General features: G+C 43.6%; 1 protein-coding gene across 3 annotated transcripts in view; it reads right to left on the minus strand.

Moving 5' to 3' along the window:
* The window catches only part of GRHL2 (grainyhead like transcription factor 2), a 190,753-nt gene that overhangs the window by 123,750 nt on the left and 46,753 nt on the right, over positions 1 to 20,250 (minus strand). For all 3 annotated transcript variants that reach the window (XM_047783503.1, XM_047783502.1, XM_047783501.1), the window contains exons 2-4: positions 18,680 to 18,875; positions 11,895 to 11,962; positions 5,477 to 5,870 (exon numbers count right to left, since the gene is read on the minus strand). In XM_047783503.1, the coding sequence (XP_047639459.1) occupies positions 5,477 to 5,870; positions 11,895 to 11,962; positions 18,680 to 18,847 (630 nt within the window). In that variant the 5' untranslated portion in view covers positions 18,848 to 18,875. The remainder of the gene's footprint in view (positions 1 to 5,476; positions 5,871 to 11,894; positions 11,963 to 18,679; positions 18,876 to 20,250) is intronic.

The raw sequence follows: 20,250 nt of genomic DNA on the forward strand, positions 1-20,250 counted from the left end.
AGCTGTGGTGTAGGTCGCCGTTCAGCTCCTGAGTTGCTGTGGCTGTGGTGGAGGCCGGTAGCTGTAGCTCTGATTCAATCCCTAGCCTGGGAACTTCGATATGCTGCAGGCTTGGCCCTAAAAAAATAAAATAAAATAAAGAATGAAATAAAAATACTAAAATTAGTTACACTAGTCAAAAGTGAAGCCACATTCCATTTTAGTACTTGAATCAACATTTTGAAGATTTTATTTTCTAAATTTGTGTGTGCTGGGGGGTGGCAGGATGGACTACCAGTTAAAAATTTATCATGTTGCACAGGGTGTAGATCCAGGATAACTTCCGGTGTCCCTCGACAGAGGAATAAAATCAATGGACGTAACCATCATATGTCTATTGAGTATGATAAATAATAATTCTTGATTTCAGGATTCTCCACAAACTATGTTACTTTGACAAATAATATACCGGGGGCTAAATAATGAAATATGTGGTAGAGATACCTGGTCCTCATCCATAAATAGTTCTCGTTCCTGAGCACACAGGAGGACAAAGTGGAAAAAACGAAACTTCTCAGCCATCTTGCAGTTAGTTAGGACCATGTGACTCCTTTTAGCTAATGAAATGGGAACAAGGGGTAGTTCCCAGTGTGGCTCAGCAGAAACAAATCCAACTAGTATCCATGAGGATGCAGATTCGATCCCTGGCCTTGCTCACGGGCTAAGGATCTCGTGAGCTGTGGTGTAGGTCCCAGATGAGTCTCGGATCTGGCGTTGCTGTGGCTCTGGTGTAGGCCAGCAGCTGTAGCTCTAATTTGACCTCTAGCCTGGAAACCTCCATATGCCACAGGTGCAGCTCGAAAAAAAAAAAGAAAAGAAATGGGAATGGGGTAATACTGTCACTTTCAGGTCAAAGTATTTACAAATCAGTGTGCCACCACTATGGTCCCTCTTCCTGGCTGGGGTGACCCTGGAAGCCACATAACGATGGTGATGTCCCAGGATGGAGGGGACCTGGATTCCTGAGTCCCTGATGGGACCCGTATCTGCAGACATGTATCAAGATTATTATCAGCAAGAAACAAACTTTTAGTATATCAAATCACTGAGATCTTAGTGTTCCTTTATTCCTAGAGCTCAACGGATTTATGTTAACAGACTTATACAAAATTATGGAGTTCTTCTGTGGCTTAGCAAGTTAAGGACCCAGTGTTGTCACTGCAGCAGCTCAGGACACTGCTGTGGTGTGGGTTTGATCCCTGGCCCAGGAACATCCACATGCTGCAGGCATGGCCGAAAATGAAAATGAAAAGAAAAAAAAAAAAGTGGTATAGAATAAGCAAATTCTGGGAGTCTCCATCGTGGTGCAGGGGTAATGAACCCAACTAGCATTAATGGGGAAGTGGGTTTGATCCCTGGCCTCACTCAGTGGGTTGAGGATCTGGCGTTGCCGTGAGCTGTGGTGTAGGTCGCAGACACAGCTCAGATCCCGAGTTGCTGTGGCTCTGGCGTAGGCTGGCAGCTACAGCTCCGATTCGACCCTAATGGCAAGTGAAACTTCTTATTTTTCAACAAGTAGGAGACATTTTAATGGTTTGCCTAAAGAAGTACTAGGTTTTAGACAAGCTTTCCTTAGTGAAACGTACTTGGTAAAACTACTCTGAGTTCAGCTCATCGTATAAACAGTTGACAATGCCATAGGGAAGGGATCGTCATCATTCCATTTAATTTACGTCAGATTGAAATGTAATGTGCAAATGTAATGTGCAAACATTGATTTCTAAGACTAGGAGAGCAGCTAAACCAAATTCAGTGGAAATAATTTTCACATCTAGTTTCTGGTAAGTTGCTTTCTCCTCCACTTCAAAATGAAACCCCAAATACAATAGCTGCCTTTCATAAGCCTCTTTATCTACAACACAAACACAACTGATAACACATCCCCCAAATAGCCTGATGGTTCCGTTGACATTGGACCATATCCATGGACTCTTCTGTGACTAATGGAGTATTTCTGCACTGTGTGAGAAAAACATCAGCAGCAACCCTTCAGTGGAAAAGTATGCAGCTTGCATTCCTACATGGAATGCTTTGCTTTACCTACAGCAGCACCCTAATGGCTGGAGGGTAAATCAACTGTTCAACGATAGCAAAAATCCTACAAGATCCCTTGCTCAGTTGGGGGGGGGGGAGTGTGCACAGGGGGGCTCGTTGACCATTTTAAGCCACATGGCACAGAAAGCTAAAAAAGCAAAGCTTAAAGCAATTTCTTTTTTCTTTTTAGGGCCGCACCTGCAGCATAAGGAAGTTCCCAGGCTAGGGGTCGAATCAGAGCTGCAGCTACCGGCCTACACCACAGCCACAGCAATGCCAGATCTGAGCCACTTCTGTGACCTACACCACAGCTCACAGCAACGCTGGATCCTTAACCCACTAAGTAAGGTCAGGGATTGAACCTGCATCCTCATGGAACCTAGTCAGGTTCTTAAGCTGCTGAGCCACAACGGGAATTCCTTAAAACAATATGTTTATTATAAGGCCATTGAAAGTTTGCTTTAAAGCTACCAGAACCCAAGAAACATGGAAGCCTGTTAAAGGCAGGGAATTTACCATGTCTGGCTCTGCTCATCCCCCGATTTCATAGAAGACAACAGGCACTCAGGAATGACTGGGGCAGGGAGAGGAAGGGCTGCTGGTGTGACTGGTCTACCCTGATGTCCTACCAACGCTGCAGAGAACTGGTCCTTTCGTCTCTCTTATTCTCATATGAAAGATTACAAATACCTAATATAACAGAAATAACACTCAGATTTTTAAAAAAACAAACACACTTGGGCAAGTCACAATGTTAAGCAATGGAACTCCTGAGAACGAGAAGCCCCACACAGTGTCTCTGAGTGGAGGTCATGGTGAGAGGGACAGAGGCCCTGGAGCCTGACAGCTTGAGGCAAGTTCCACCTCTGCCACTTACTGCGGTGTGACCATCAGTGCTTTTAAGCTCTAGGATGACAATAACAGGACCTATACCAGAGAGCTTTTGTGAGGACTGAGTATATATAATTTAGAATAATACCTAGCACACAGTCAGTGCTCTTTTTTGTTGTTGTTGTTGTTGTTGTTTTTCTTCTTCTTCTTTCTATGCTGTATCCACAACACGTGGAAGTTCCCAGGCTAGGAGTGAAATCAGAGCTGCAGCTGCAGGCCTCTGCCACAGTCACTGCAACACCAGATCAGAGCCACGTCCATCTGCAGCCTAGGCTGCAGCTGGCAGTAACGCCAGATCCTTAACCCACTGAATGAGGCCAGGGATTGAACCCACATTCTCACGGAGACCACATAGGGTCCTTAAACAGCTGATCTACAATGGGAACTCCCAAATGCTTATTATTTTTAAATAATTATTTGGGGCTGCAGTTTCAACCACAGGGGCATGATTTTTGTCCCAACAGCAACTAAATGGGCGGCAGGCTGCAATTTAGGGTATACTGCCACCACACTCACTCCTCTTTAAGAAATAAGAAATCCCAAGTTGTCCCTTTTGCCATTTTGTCTTTTACTGGCCTACGTGGACTGCAAAAAGCGACGTCAACGACCTACTGGCTCAAATGCAAAGGCACTGCTCCTAACTGTTGCAGAAGCGGACAAGAGCTAATTAAAAAAATAATAATAATGCATTATATATTCTGGGTCAAAAATTGGAGACATGATCCACAATTATATCAGCAATCGATGTTCTACAAAGATCCCAGGGCAATTCAATGGAGATAGGGTTGTCTTTTCAACAAATGGTGCTGGAACACTGGATATCAATATGGGGGAAAAAAAAAACAAAACAGACTCATCCCTTCTATGTCAGACATAAAAATTATCTCAAAATGGATCATAAACCTACATGTGAGAGGTAAAACTACTAAATGTCTAGGAAAAACAAAACAAAACAAGAAAATGATTGTGACGTTAGGCTAGGCCAACACTAAATAGTACATCAAAAGCATAAGCTCTAAAAGAAAAATGTTGATCAATGGGACTTCAATGAGATTTAATGTGTTGCTGTTTGAGAAACATAGTCAAGAAAATGAAGAAGCTACTCAACTGCACAACAGATAACTGGCCCAGGGCTTCACTATTTAAGGAACTCTTCTTATAACTTGATAAAAGGAAGACAAGTAACCCAATTAAAAAAATAGGCAAATTATTTGACTAGACAGTTCACAAAAGAAGTTACAGGAATAGTCAAATAAGCATGTGGACTATTTCAACATCACCAGACATAAGAGGAATGCAAATTTAAACCACAAGACACTAACGCATATCCAGTGAAACAATTAAAGTTAAAAAGTCTGACAATACCACATTTGGGCAAGGATGTGGAAAATGGGAATCCTCAGTATTGCTGGTGGAAACGAAAATGCTACAGCCACCTCGAAACACAGCACAGCCCAGTTTCACACACGTTCACCACATGACCCGGCAAGTCCAGTCCTAGACATTTACCCAAGAGATGAAAGCATATGTCCACGTTAAAACAAAACATCTGAATGTGCATAGCAGCGTTATTTGTAATAGCCCCAAACTAGCAGCAACCAAATGTCCACCAACTGCTGAATAAATTGGGACACAGGCTTACCGTGGGATATGACTCAGCAATTTAAGAACCAAATTATGAATACAAGCAATAACATGGGTGACTCTCAAAAATATGAGGCTAAATGAAAGAAGACAACATGCAAGCCTCTATCATTTATAAGAAATTTTAGAAAAAGGAAAACTGCAGTGACAGAAGGCAGAATAGTATTTGCTAGGAGCAAGGAGAGAGGGGAGGGCTTCAAGTCCAAACTTTTCCGATGAGGAAACTTCGTTGATTCTGTTGTTGGTTATAGAATTTTATACAACTACGAAAATTTCCAAACTGTACCCTTAAAACATGTGAATTTAAAATAAACAAGCAAGAGATCACTACTTCTATAAATTCTAAGGGCATATGAGAAGAACACATCACCTCTATATCTAAGAATACACACATATATATACTTGACTACTGATGGTATTAATTATTTATTGAGTATTCAGACAAGGTTTTTAAAGAATTATATTGTTTTTTCAAAAGATGGACAGGCAACATCTTTAGCTGCCATTTGGAAGGTTCCAAACTGGAAGAGGTCAAGGTGAAAACTTTACAAGGTAGGAAGTTTCCACACAATGAGCTCTTCACTCTTCCTAAGTATTTAATTTTAAGACTACACCTCAAACCCATAAAGCCATCTATCATCTAAGAGGAAAAGTGGAAATATTCCTCCACACACACAGACCCATGGTTTAACGATACTTGTTTATAAAGAAAGATGCAAACAGGTGTAAAACATTCAAACAAAAAACCCAAAACCTTAACGCACAGTTTAATTCACTTATCCCCCCTTAAAAAGCAAACGGAGAGGAACAGGGAGGTGGGGGTTCTGGATTTGGGTGCCGGCCATTGACATAGGCGCCGGGGACTCACCTCTGGGGCTCCGTCCTTGAAGCTCTCGCTGTAAGTGCTGTCCGGGGTGCTGCGCTGGTCGTCCTTGAGGAAGGAGCCGTGGCTGGCCATGGATGGCACGCCGTACTGAGTCTGCTCGAAGATGACCACGCGCTGCTCCTCGCCATCTCCCCGGGGATAGTGCACAGGGGGGGCCATGAAAACCGGTGTGAAGTCTTCAGCCTTCACCACCGTGATTCCTGACACAGGGACAATGGCTGGGCTCTCGGGGACGTTCGTGCTGTACTGCTCCCGTTTGGAATTCTCCAGGTGGTCTTGATTGAGGGACAGGTTCACTGGAACAGTCTTTAGGACCTGCACGCGGTTTTCTCCTCCACTCAGGTTACTCTGGGCGTCGCTGGTGCCAAGACAGTTTCTGTGTGTTTAAACCCGCCCCCCCGGGCAACAGGATAGAATTAGAAAAAATCACCATTTTGCAACTCCTAATAACCGAGGCCGGCAATCATCAGTGGATCCCTACACATTATGGGGAAAATGGACAGAGAACGTTACAATGGAAAAATGGGTCTTTGCATCACTGAACACAGGACTACGACTCATGTGTGCCTCCTGGTAACCTGGAATCGGCCCCACCTATAAAGTGCAACAAAAAAAAAAGCTGAGGGAGTTCCCATCGTGGTGCAATGGTTAATGAATCCGACTAGGAACCATGAGGTTGCGGGTTCGGTCCCTGCCCTTGCTCAGTGGGTTAACGATCCGGTGTTGCCGTGAGCTGGGTTTAGGTTGCAGATGTGGCTCGGATCCCGCGTTGCTGTGGCTCTGGCATAGGCTGGCGGCTACAGCTCTGATTCAACCCCTAGCCTGGGAACTTCCATATGCCGTGGGAGCGGCCCAAGAAATAGCAAAAAGACAAAAAATAAAAAAATAAAAAACGGATCACGTAAGATGAGCAGATCTTGTTTGGATCCTGATCTGAAAAGCCAAGGAGGCATTTGTGAGGCAGTAGGACTTTGGAGGCAATCGAACATGAACTGGGTTCATCAGTTAGCTGATGTTGAGGAACCACTGTGAATGACATGTGATAACGATTTTGAGATTGTGTTAATAAGATGTCCTTGTCCTGGTTTAAGTACTGATTCAACTCAGAAGTTGTCAGAGAGATGAGACGACATGAAGCAAGCCAGGGACTTATTTTAAATACTACTGGAACAAAAATAAAGAAAAGAAGGGAAAGAGAAAAAGTCGAGATTAAGCAGATGTCACAAAAAGTTATCATTGCTGAACCTCAAGGATGGGATGGGTCTTTGGGGGTTAATCATACCATCATCTTTATTTACGGATATGTTTGAAGGCTTTATAAAGGAAAACATTTTAAAATAACTTTTTTTAAAAAGGCGGGGGCAGGAAAACAACTTTAAGAAGGAGAATGGGAAAAATATTCTTCCCTGTTCTGCAGGCTACATTCCTTGCAGGAAAAATAAGATAATGAGAATTTATCATTAAAATATTTTCACTAAATTGAGAAATAACATGAGCTCATTGCTATCCTTTGCACTGAATTGCTTTCAGAGCTTAAGGAAGTGGCATAACTGGGCTTATGTAAGACAAGATCTCTCAGATCTCAGACCTCCTGGCTGGTACAAAGAGAAAGGAAAGGATTTAGAAAATTAATTCTTGCCAGGATAGGATGACATACTTTTCATCTATTACCACAGAATTCTGGGGGAGAGCAGAAGCAAAGAGAAACGTCTTCATCAAAGAGTGTGGTTTCTTTTTTTTTTTTTTGGCTTTTTGGCTTTTCTAGGGCCGCTCCCACGGCATATGGAGGTTCCCAGGCCAGGGGTCGAACCAGAGCCACAGCAAGGCGGGATCCGAGCCATGTCTGCAACCTACACCACAGCTCACGGCAACGCTGGATCCTTAACCCATTGAGCAAGGCCAGGGATCGAACCTGCAACCTCATGGTTCCTAGTCAGATTCGTTAACCACTGCGCAATGACGGGAACTCCATTTTTTTTTAATGTCTTTTTGTTTTGTTTTGTTTTTTAGCGTTGTTGATAGCAGATGATTTTACCAGCAACATCCTTGTGGTCAATAAGATTTGAGGCTGGATTATTCCGAATGACATAGAGAGAAAATGCATGTTTGGCACGGAACCCCATCCCCAATGTCTTTTTTTTTTGCCTTTTTTAATTGTAGTTAATTTACAATGTGGTGTTAGTTTCAAGTGTACAGCAAAGTGATTCAGTTATACATTGTATGTATTCATACATACACTTTTTTTACATTTTTTTCTATTATAGATCATTCCAAGATATTGAGTAGCACTCCCTGCGCTAAATGTCTGCTTTTTTAAACTAGCACATCCTTTCTGGGACTTGCAAGCATCTCTCATCAAGAGAAATATTTGAGTAAAATTGGTTCTTGCAAGAACTGAGCTCTTCTGATTCCTCTCCTTAGAGAAATCCACTTGCCTCTGAGCTTGCCTAACTCTCCAGCAGGACGTGGTATTTTTAGCTTTGATTTTTTCCAGATAAAACTTCAAAGTGAAGCTGGAGGAAAGAATGGCTCCCCATGAACCAAGCCAACAGAAAAATATCCGAGCTCCTCCGAGTCGGACACAGACCTGCAGAAATTATCCCGGAAAAGACTCCTTTAAGGAATAGACTAAAATCACAAGTCTACAAACATTCCGGCTTTAAGTAAGAGCCTGCTTTCGTGGCCAAATCAATACAACAAATCCATACCTAAAACACAGTAAAAATTTAGAAATTTTATTTCATCTCAACCCACTGAGCTGATGAGGCCCAAATCCAGACCACCCATTGATATCAGCATTTCCTAAACCTTGCTGCTTAGAATATTGTATGGAATGTTAATAGATGTTCCTCAAAGAAAGGAGCCCTAGATAAAATCACAATTAAAAAAAAACAAAACAAAACAAAACTAAATCCACTGCCAAAATGAGACCACCCTAGTGGGTCACAATTATGACTACAGTCAAGGCCCCGGGGCTTCCTTCACTTGTTTCACTGTAGCCCAGAATTTCCCAAATTCATTTTACCCAGGTCCCTTCTGTGGAGGAGATATTAATACTTGGGCATGATGTTTTGCAAGTTGAACGTAGAGAAGTTGGGCTGTGTTGATGAGCCACCAAAGCAATCATCCAACGTTCCGTTCTTCTGGGTATTACACAAGCATGATCTTACTTACTGGCTTAACCCTTGCAAAAATTCAAAATTAACCACCTCCACTAGAGTTAGAGTCCATTTCAGTCCAAATTTCTTAAATCTCGAATTCATGCAAAACACCTGAATTCTAAACCAGAAACACAGGTCGAAATATTTTTGGTGTTCTTATAAACAAATAAAAAAGCCAGCTAAGAGAGTGGTACAAACCTCGTCAAATTGTTATAGAGACAAGGAAATAAACTCAGCACCACCCTATAACGTGTAACTACGCCTCTATAGAATTGCATTGGCTTTAAAAGCTGATGGCAGAGAACTTTGAAAGCCTACCGAAAAATGGATGATTGTTGCAAAGGAAGAATTACTGTGAGATACTGACTCACCTGCAGTAGAATTTAAAATACAGAGTTCCCGTCAGGGCTCAGGGGTTAGCGAATCCGACTAGGAACCATGAGGTTGCGGGTTCGATCCCTGGCCTTGCTCAGTGGGTTAAGGATCCAGTGTTGCCATGAGGTGTGGTGTAGGTTGCAGACTCGGCTTGGATCCTGCCTTGCTATGGCTCTGGCGTAGGCCAGCGGCCACAGCTCCAATTCGACCCCTGGCCTGGGAACCTTGATACGCTGCAGGAGCAGCCCCAGAAAAGGCAAAAAGACAAAAAAAAAAGAAATTAATAAAATAAAATTGAGCCAAACATGAGGAAATATGCAATACTAAGAAAGGTACATTCAGGAGTTCCCGTCGTGGCGCAGTGGTTAACGAATCCGACTAGGAACCATGAGGTTGCAGGTTCGGTCTCTGGCTTTGCTCAGTGGGTTAACGATCCAGCGTTGCCGTGAGCTGCGGTGTAGGTTGCAGACGCGGCTCGGATCCCGCATTGCTGTGGCTCTGGCGTAGGCTGGTGGCTACAGCTCCGAATCAACCCCTAGCCTGGGAATCTCCATATGCCGCGGGAGCAGCCCAAGAAATAGCAAAAAAGAAAAAAAAAAAAAAAAGAAAGGTGCATTCAATATACCTTTGGGGAAAAAAAAAAAACTGGGGGTCATGTCATTGAGATTCTCAGTTACTTTTCAAAGTAGTGACTTCTGTATACGAACATCTGTAATGACCCCATGTCAGCACATGGCACCTTAATTCCTGAGTACACTGCAGATCAAATGACAGCCTTCTCAGTTACTCTCAACCAAAAGTCTAAGTCATCATTAGTCCATACCAGGCAGTTTGTCTATACCTCACTGCCAGTTATCTTTTAAGATGCTCCATGAAGATCCCCAAAATGGCCATTAAAATACAAGAAGAGGCTGTCACTCTTTAATGTTGTTCTAAAAGATACTTGACCCAAACGTGGCCTCTTTTGTCTCTTATGATGCATACAGAGCCCACACCTTAGACTGGTTCTCCGCCTCCCCACCTGGACTTTTCTGTGATGACTGGTTTAGGACACGGCAGACCGCACAAGCTCAGGCTAATAAGTATTGGCTGAACAGAGGAAAAGTTACAGGTCCTGAAGAGTTGGCAGCCTCTTTCTCCCTGTCATCACTGCTACCAACTAGTTAGTGCCCGGGACCCCAAAGCAGTGTGGAGCACTGGAAGATCCCTGCGGGAGTGCAAGTCAGATGCAGAAAGCCCTGATCTTCGGCTGGGAGTGTGCCTTACAGGTGATGTACAGCCCAGGGCTGCGGGTCATACGATAACATCACAATGTCACAAGCAGTTCTCCATCACAGCCAGGTAAGATTGTGACACACGTTTTAGCAGGAGGCTTCATTTGTTCTGGCTCCATGTTTCCAAGTGGAAAAACCCCCTGTAGAAAAGCATTGTGGGAGTTCCCATCGTGGCTCAGCAGAAATGCATCTGACTAGTATCCAAGAGGATGCAGGTTCGATCCCCGGCCTCGCTCAGTGGGTTCAGGATCCGGCGTTGCCGTGAGCTGTGGTGTAGGTCACAGACGAGGCTCGGATCTGGTGTGGCTGTGGCCATGGCGTAGACTGGGAGCTGCAGCTCCATTCAACCCCTAGCCTGGGAACCTCCATATGCCGTGGGTGCAACCCCCTAAAAAGCAAAAAAAGAAAGAAAGAAAAGAAAGAAAAGAAAGAAAAGAAAGAAAAGAAAAGAAAAGAAAAGAAAAGAAAAAAGAAAAAAGAAAGAAAGAAAAAGAAAGGAAAAGAAAGGAAAAGAAAGGAAAAGAAAAGAGAAGGAAAGGGAAGGAAAGGGAAGGAAAGGGAAGGAAAGGGAAGGAAAGGGAAGGAAGGAAGGAAGGAAGGAAGGAAGGAAGGAAGGAAGGAAGAAGGAAGGAAGGAAGAAGAGAAGAAAGAAAGAAAGAAAGAAAGAAAGAAAGAAAGAAAGAAAGAAAGAAAGAAAAAGAAAGAAGAAAGAAAGAAAGAAAGAAAGAAAAGCATTGTGGCTTTTCCATTCCTCTGCAGGGCAAGAGACCTATCTGCTTGGTTCATTTGGGAGAAGTAACTGCACAAGGTGGTTCAGGCCCTTCTTTTTCCATCTATACGTCGTCTGGATCATCTTGGCCAAAAAGAAGGGACTACTCCAGCCACAAGTGGCCTGTCCCTTCAGGAAGGCCTGAAGTCCTGCCTGAGACTGGATGAGTAGCCACATCTAGGTCAGAACTGAAATTTTACAAACTGCTGATTCAAAATCACATTCTCTAATTAGTGTCATCAGAAGTAAAAAAAAAAAAAAAAAAAAAAGCCCTTTTAATTTCAATCTGTGTCTGGTTTTTCACCTGGTTCTTAATTCAGGCTTGCAGGAAAGGAGTATTACATATGACCTGCAAACATCTTTCCTGCCCCTGCGCCTGAGAGTGTCCGCTGCCACCCATCAGCTCCTCCTTGGCCTGAGATCAGCCTGGCCCCCTTCCTCTCCCCCTCATCCAAGGCCATCTCCACTGGGTTCACTCCCAAGGGCCTCCTCCCAGTTACACGGCCATTGGATTGACAGAAAAGTTCACACCAGCAGTGGGCTATCTTGCCACTACATCATCTCTTACTCTCAGGATTTGCAGCCTCCTTGGAAGACCCTGATGATTCTTTGGATCCAAAAACCAAAAAATGCAATTTTCTCTCTACACTGAGAGATCCAATTTTGGTGCAGACACCAAAAGACAGATAGAAGACATTCAACTTCTTAACTTCCATCTCCTCCCAAGAACAAGAGTTATAGTTTAGTACCGTTGCTTTCAGAAAAACATAGGAAAAGCGTTATTGAGGGAACCAGGCATATTCCTTTATAGATTATCATACCTTTTATCCTGGTCTTCTTGGCTATCACTTGCTTTGCTTAGGGACAGAAGCCTCTTGTCTCGAGGAACCTAGAAACATCACCAACCATCAGTCAGGCTTACATAGATAACCTTGTGCAGAGCAAGATACCAGCATAAGCAAAGGAAATGAAATGGGCTCAGCAGTAACAAACCCAACTAGTATCCATGAGGATGCGGGTTTGATCCCTGTCCTTGCTTAGGAGGTTAAGGATCCAGCATTGCTGTGAGCTGTGGTGTAGGTCACAGACGAAGCTCAGATTTGGCATTGCTGTGACTGTGGCGTAGGCCAGCAACTGCAGCTCCGATTGGATCTCTACTCTGGGAACTTCCATATGCTGCAGGTATGGCCCTTAAAAAAAAAAAAGAACTTTCTCCAGGAAAATGGCATTGCCTGAGTGGCAATGACAGTGGAGCAGACTCAAAAGGGTGATGCTAAATGTAGGGCCACAGCAATCCTGAGTCTGCTGTGTACCCACGGCTGACACAGGCAGCTCTCACTGGATCTGAGCAACTCCCAAGGCATTCCCACCTTGGGTGGGAGTGCATGAGGGGGAAGGGGCACCATGAGTGGAGGCTGAATCTGGATATCTGTGCCCTGCAGCAGACAGAAAGCATCTTGGAGCTACACCAAGCATCCCCTCCACTCTGATGAGGGACTCCAGGTGCTGACATGAGGGGAGCAAATTGGGTAGGGGGCTGCACAGTCCAGTGGGGAAGCAGCATCTAATACTTGGACCAGACTTTACGTACCTTCCCTACATAGCTCACAAACTGGCTTCCACCATTCTTCTAATGCACTTTTATAATTGTCTTCACAACCACAATGCCAACACATAACCTGAGAGATTACTGAAAAGGTGCTACTTGAGAGAAGGGACACCCCCACTGGCTGTTTCTGACCATCATCTGCTCACCCTGTTGCAGTAGGGATCATGTACCTATCCCTGCCATAGTTCCCAAACACATGAAATGTGGGTTCAGATTTGTTTGGCTGGTTGGATGCTTTGGCTTTCTATGGTTTTGATTTTTTTTTGGGGGGGGGTACTCAAAATGCAGCCTTCACTCTTTTGACATAAAAGAATGCTTACAAGAAGCATCTTTCGTCTGGATTCTTCCAGCAAGCCTCATGGTTTTCATTCACCTGAACATGGGTGCAAGCCCAGCCAGATGGATGAGGGAGGCACAGGGAAGATTAGCTAAGAGTCTAGACCTAGACCTGATTGTCGGGGTTCAAATCCCAACTCTGCCACTAACTAACTCTGCTCACTTTCCTCAGCTGCAAAACAGGCATAGTGGTAGTCCTGGACCTCACAGGGTGTTTGGTAAAACTAAATGAGGTATTTATTTTAAGTGTACTTTGAGTGTCAGGACTTTATAAGTATTAGTTAAATAAACATAAGGTAAATCAAGTGTAAGTCCTTTGTTTGCAGGTTAATGTTGAAGGTCTATAATGCTGCAGGCATTACTAAGTGCTAGACTGAAATCAGATGAAAAAAATACAGCTCCTACCATCTACTGACGATGACAGATAAACTTAAAATCTCAAGACCTAGCACACTCATGTTCACAGCAGCACTATTCATAACAGCCAAAAGGTGGAAATGACCCAAATGCCCATCCAGGGATGAATGGATGTTATATGGGATATTATTCAACCTTAAATATGTAATCAGATACACGCTATAATATGGGTGAGCCTTGAAGACGTTACACTAAAACCCATTGGACACAAGTCATCCACTTCCCTGGAAATGCCTCCCTCCTGGTTCTGCCTTGTTCAGCTTCCCACACCTCTTGCCTGCGCTGCTGCATTGGTCTAACTGGTCTCTCCTCTCCTTCACTTAGTCCCTGGATCCATAAAGAAGATCCAGACTGATCTTTAAGTCCGACCCTACTATGCTCTTACTTAAAACTCTACAATGCTTCCTGTTACTCTCAGGAACGTGGCCTCCAAAAAGTCTCCTCCCTCACTGTGGACAGCCTCCCTCACCACGAGGCCTACGGCCACACTGCATCTCTAACCTTGCAACACTCCTCGCAGCAGAGCCATCCCAAGTCCTAGCTGCCTAGAAGGTACTCCTATCCCCCACCTTGCCCTACCCATGCCTGCTCTAGGCTAACATGTGAGCATACCTCAAGAACCATCTCAATGTCCATATCTAAGATTAACTTTCAATCTCCATGAGTGTCCACCTTGGGCACGGCTACATCCCAAGTGCCTGGGATGTCGCAGGCCCTTACTAACTTCTTGTTGAAGGAATGACCGCATCAATCAAAATGGCCTACAAAAGGCAGAACCACAGAAGTAGAAGAAATAAGGACTCCAGACACTAAAATGTGTTGGCAACTCCAAAAGACGATGGAAGTGAATGTTAGTGTTGCCAAGATGCACGGATGCCAGTTCTGAGCAGACTGCGCGGTCCAGAGCGTAGCGCACAATGCGGCAAAGGCTGACTTTGGGTGTGCTCCCATCTGAGACACTCTGAACCATGTTTACCTTTGGCTTCCCAAAGACTGTCCTTCTTAGAAAAAACTGACACCTCTGAACTCAAGCCCCTTTCTCGAGTCTAGACCCCCATCACTAGCAGACATCCCTACCTGGGCATCTGACAAGCATAGCCAACTCAGCATGCAATCATCCTTCTCTCTGAGGCCCTTCTTCTGCACACCCCACTTTGGTTAATCTGACAATCACTTTAGACACTGTGATCCTAGTTATAGGGTTCTCACACCAAATCTCTCTCTCTCTCTCTCTCTCTCACACACACACACACACACACTCTAAATTGCCAGCTTTTATTCAAACAAATACTCAATGATTTCCTGAACACACCACTTTGTCTCTATTTAGAGAGAGTGGCTGACTTAAAGAGAACCTCATAAATGTTGACCCAGGGAACACCTACCATGATGTCCTACTTTAGAGCGTCATCATTTTTTTATCTGGACTATTACAACAAGCTGTTCACTGCATTCTCTGCCTATAACCCACCTGCCTGCTGCTGCTGTGGCTGTAATATGTGTAAATCATTTGTCTAATCTTCCAGGCCTATGCTCAAAATCCTTCAGGAAGAGAGAAAATGAATCCAAATCATAGGAGAGAAGAATTACAGACCATTTCTTTTTCTTCTTTAAGCTTCCTTGAGTTTTCTATAATGAATATGTGTAAGCTTAAAATAAAAGGCTGATTTCTTTTTTAAAAATTTCAACAGCTTATGAATATTAAATCATTCATTCGCTCATTCATCCAACAAAAAGCCAGGCCATGCACCCAGCCATGCACTGCCTATAAAGCCCAGTGCACTAGCCAGGCCCCTTCAGAGGAAGTCACTGCTTTCATGACCAGCCTTGACTCCCCATCCCCATCACTAACCCTTCATAGATCAGCAAGTCTGATTCTTTGGATTCCACCGAATGCAACCTGCGGTTTGACACCCTATGTTTTCTCATCTCTTGTTCTCTTTGCATGAAATGTTCCCTTTTCATGTGTCCACTTGAAAAACCCTCCTCTGCTTCCCAGTAGATGAGGCATTGCTTCCTCTGAAAAGCCTGAGTTCTCTGGGAGACGGTCATACTCTCCTCACTGCTCCTGGAGCACATTGCTTTTATAGTATTTACTGCCATGCCCTGTGGTTATATAGGTTTATAGGACTGTGACCTCTCTGAGGTCTTAAACTGGAGCCCAATTGCCTTTGGATAGTCAACCCACTCCCATAATGCCTATCACCATTACTGGAAGGTCAGAGCAAAGTAGTACTTGTTAGATGATGGATGGATGGATAGATGAGTGGAGGGATGGAAAGATGGATGAATAAATAGATGGGCAAATGGATGGACAAACAAACCAAACAGTTGGTTTCTAGCAGTACCAGGCCAATAGAACAGATAGGAAACAACTTGCCAGGGAAGCATATTTTCACTAGGGCTAGAATCAGATGATTATGAACCACCAGCTCCCTTGGGGAAAAAATTAAGTAAGCTATAGAAATCAAACCACTTTTAAAAAGAACTAACTGATGGAATCTGTCACATTTTTCTAAGTGCCTGAAATTAATCAAAAGGTTACATGACTTTGGAGTGCTACTGCTAAGTAGCTGGAACTGAATGGAAAACTGGTCTAGAATTTGAGTTCTTAAATTATGACAGATTCTTGGTTATTTTTATAATGGATACCATCTAAGTAGCCTTAAGTGCGTATTTTAAAAATTTGAACCCATTTTCAAATGGATTCAAAAAAAGGCATTTTTCATTGATGAACACTTAATGGACTGGATTGTATGCCCCCAAAATTTGTATGTTAAAACCCCAGTCCCCAGTGTGACTGTATTTGGAGACAGGGCCTTTAAGGAGGTGATTAAGGTTAAATCGGTTCATAAGAGGGATTATTGGCCCTAATTCAATAGGACCAATGCCCTTCTAAGAAGAGGAAGAGATACCAGGAGTGTGTGTGCACAGAGAAAATGCCACGTGAGGACCCAGCAAGAAGGTGACCATCTGCACACCAGGAAGGGAGGCCTCACCAGAAACCAACCCTGTCAGCACCTTGATGTTGGCCTTCTGGCCTCCAGAACTGTGATATTGTGTCATGGCAGCCCAGGACGACGAACAGACAGTGTAATGAAATAGACATTGGGAATACACAGGACTGCCCTGTGACCCTGAGTAAATCCCACTTAGATGGCAAAAATGTAACATATAAAACCTGATGGGATTCACTACACTGACCCTGAGGTGACAGTTTTTAAAATATAGGTGGAAAGACTTTGAAATGGATCAAGTATTATAATAAGAGATGACTTTGCAGTTTCCCAGGACGGGAACCACCACTTCTTGAGTCCTCCCCTGAGTCGCACACACCCCTCTCCATACTGTCCCCTCAGGGGTGATGGATGCCAACCTTAGGAATGAGGAAAAGAAATATGTTTTACAAAAAGAATCAATTATTGCTTCCAAAGAGGTATGCAAAGTCTGTAGAATTTAAGTGGTAGTGTGGCAGCAAATGTTAACAATAATTTGACCTCCCAAAGTTTATACTCAAAAAAAAGAGACTCTCTATTTTTTCCATTAACTTTTTTTTTTTTTTGGTCTTTTTAGGGCCACACCCTGTGGCATAGGGAGGTTCCCAGGCTAGGGGTCGGGTCAAATCAGAGCTGTAGCAGCTGGCCTATACCATAAGCCACAGCAACGCTGGATCCAAGCTGCATCTGCGGCTTACACCACAGCTCACTCCAACACCGGAACCTTAATTCCACACCACAGCTCACGGCAACGCCGGATCCTTAACCCACTGAGCAAGGCCAGGGATCAAACCTGCAGCCTCATGGTTCCTACTCAGGTTCGTTAACCACTGTGCCACGACGAGAACTCCCCATTTATTTTTTAAATTGAGCTATAGTTGATATACAATGTTATGGAAGCTTCAGGCATCCAACATGGTGATTCTCAGGTTTTGAAAGTTATACTTGCATAGTTGGTATAAAATATTGGCTCTATTTCCTACATTGTACAATAGATCCTTAGAGGTTATTTATTTTATACATAGTAGTATGGACCTCTCAGAGCCCTAGGCTTAATCTTACCTCTTCTCACTTCCCTCCCCCACTGGTAATCACTAGTTTGCCCTCTATATCTGTAAGTCTGTTTCTGTTTTGTTATATTTATTTGTTTTTATTATGTAGATTTCATGGCTATTCTCATCTTCATGCCAATTCCAGCATAAACAATCATATTAGGCAATCAATATCCTCATTCAGTAAATACTTCTTGATTTTTTACATTTCACTGGTTCTAACAGAGCTGGTCAGACCAGATAAAGCCCTTTTTAGTTGAGACACACCATTGTTTGCTGTTGGATTTCCTGAAACACTCCGATTTTGAAGGTACTGTGTGGCAGGTATTTTTGCAATCCAAGTGAATGACATTCATTTTGTTCTAAGAGTTTTTCCAAACAAATATTTTATACCCACTGAAACAAATGGAGACAGTTAGGATTGTAACAAAATTAGATTTTAGAATTGCTGCAAATGTCTACCACAAAAGCAATACTGGAATATTCCTTATAAAATGAAAAAATTTAGAAACCCTGAAGTTTCTTATAAAATGGAGAATCTGAAAGCAGCCTAAAGGCCCCCAAATGGAGCAATGACTAAATTAGGGTACAGCTACACAATGTAATATTCTTTACTCACCAAAAATCAAAAAGTAAAAATGGCACTTCCTGTTGTGGCTCAGCAGTTAAGGCACCCAGCTAGGCTCCATGAGCATGTGGGTTCAATTCCCGGCCTTGCTCAGTGGGTTAAGGATCTGGTGTTGCATGAGCTGCAGTGTAAGTGGCAGATGCGGCTCCCATCTGGCACTGCTGTGGCTGTGGTGTAGGCCGGCAGCTGTAGCTCCTATTGGACCCCTATCCTGGGAACCACCATATGCCGCGAGTACGGCCCTAAAAAGCAAAACACGTAAAAAAGTAAAAACAGCAGCCAAGAATTTACAACATGCTATGTATGGGGTAGGAATTATGTGTAGATAAAATGTATGCTTGTGGATAGAGGTTGTGGAAATAATCATCTCAGAATGAACACGTCCTCTGGGTGGATGATGCAGGTGAGCTTCAGAGGCAGGAGAGCAGAGAGGCAATGAGGACAGGAAGAGGCTGGCTGCACAGCACGTGTGGAAATCGCATTCATTCTCTGGCTGGGGACCAAGAACCCACCAGAGACGGGAGGGCCTGGGGGCAGAAACTGGAGGGAGGCAGGGCTGGGGAGCTACCTTGTAGTAGTCATACAGCAGGCCCAGGGCAGCAGCGCTGTCCTCATCACCATTAATGCTCATCATTGCCTTGGTGGCCGCCGTCAGCGGGTTCTCCAAATACGACTTCCAGGCTTCATCCTCACTGGTGTAGGCTCTTCGGGTATTGAATGGAGGGTCACTGGGCATGGGCACTAAGGCCACCAGACGTTTATTACTGGGAAAGCAAGAGAGATGTATGCTTCATTATCAGAGAAGTATTCTTTTTCCTACTAAAATTACACACATTATTTGGTGAATTTGTACCTCCCCAGAAGAGAAGATTAAAACCACAGCGACTGGGAGTTCCCGTTGTGGTTCAGTGGTAACAAATCCGACTAGTGTTCACGAGGATTCGGGTTTGATCCCTGGCCTCGCTCAGTGGGTTAAAGAATCTGGCATTGCGTCGCTGTGGTGTAGGTCGCAGATGTGGCTCAGATCTGGCCTTGCTGGGGCTGTGCCGCAGGCCAGCAGCGGCAGCTCCAATTAGACCCCTAGCCTGGGAACTTCCACATGCTGCCAATGTGGGCCGAAAGAGCAAAAAAACAAAACGAAAACAAAAGAACAAAAAAAAAAAAACCGAAACAAAAACCAACGTGACTGCCACATTGTGTTGATAAAGCCACTAATTTATTTCTTTACTTTCCATCGGAAGTAGTAACGGTCTTTAAAAGGTGGTGTATACGGAGCAAAATTTGGTTCCCTTTACCCTTGGCTTTTTGTATCCAATCACTCCTGGAGCCTAATCATTTCATTGGATCATTCTTCATTAACAAATATTAGAATGAAACCCTGGAAAGAGGTTTTATTTAACTCTCTGAGTGCTAATGTATAAGAATGTGTGATACATTAAATAGAATCAATGTTAATGACTATTAAAAACTATTCTTTCTAGTTTCATTTACACCATAATTGCTACCCAAGTATAAACCAAGTCCCCTCATTTAATTTTTTTTATTTTTTTCCGTTTAGGGCAACACCCATGGCATACAGAAGTTCCTGGGCTAGGGGTCAAATCGGAGCTGCAGCTGCAGGCCTATACCACAGCAACACCAGACCCAAGCCGAGTCTGTGACCTGCACTGCAGCTTGTAGCAACATCAGATCCTTAACCTGCTGAGCAAGGCCAGGGATCAAACCCACATCCTCATGGATACTAATTGGTTTTGTAATCTGTTAGGCACCATAGGAACTCCATTTTAGTTTTTTTTTTTTTAAGTTTTATTGAAGTATAGTTAATTTATAAGGTTGTGATAATTTCTGCTGTACAACAAAGCCATACACATACACATACCCATTCTCTTGCAGATTATTTTTCCACATAGACTATCACAGAATACTGGGTAGAGTTCTCTGTGCTATACAGCAGGTCCCCCTTAGCAAATCCTTCCATATACCTCAGGGGGCATATGCCAATCCCAAACCCCCAGTCCATCCCTCTCACCACCCCCCACCTGGCCCCTTTGTTAACTGTAAGTTTTTCAAAGTCTGTGAGTCTGTTTCTGTTCTGCCAATAAGTTCATTTGTATACTTTTCTTTTTTAGATTCCACATA

Source organism: Phacochoerus africanus, chromosome 6 (genome assembly GCF_016906955.1).
Source record: "Phacochoerus africanus isolate WHEZ1 chromosome 6, ROS_Pafr_v1, whole genome shotgun sequence".
NCBI lineage: Eukaryota > Metazoa > Chordata > Mammalia > Artiodactyla > Suidae > Phacochoerus > Phacochoerus africanus.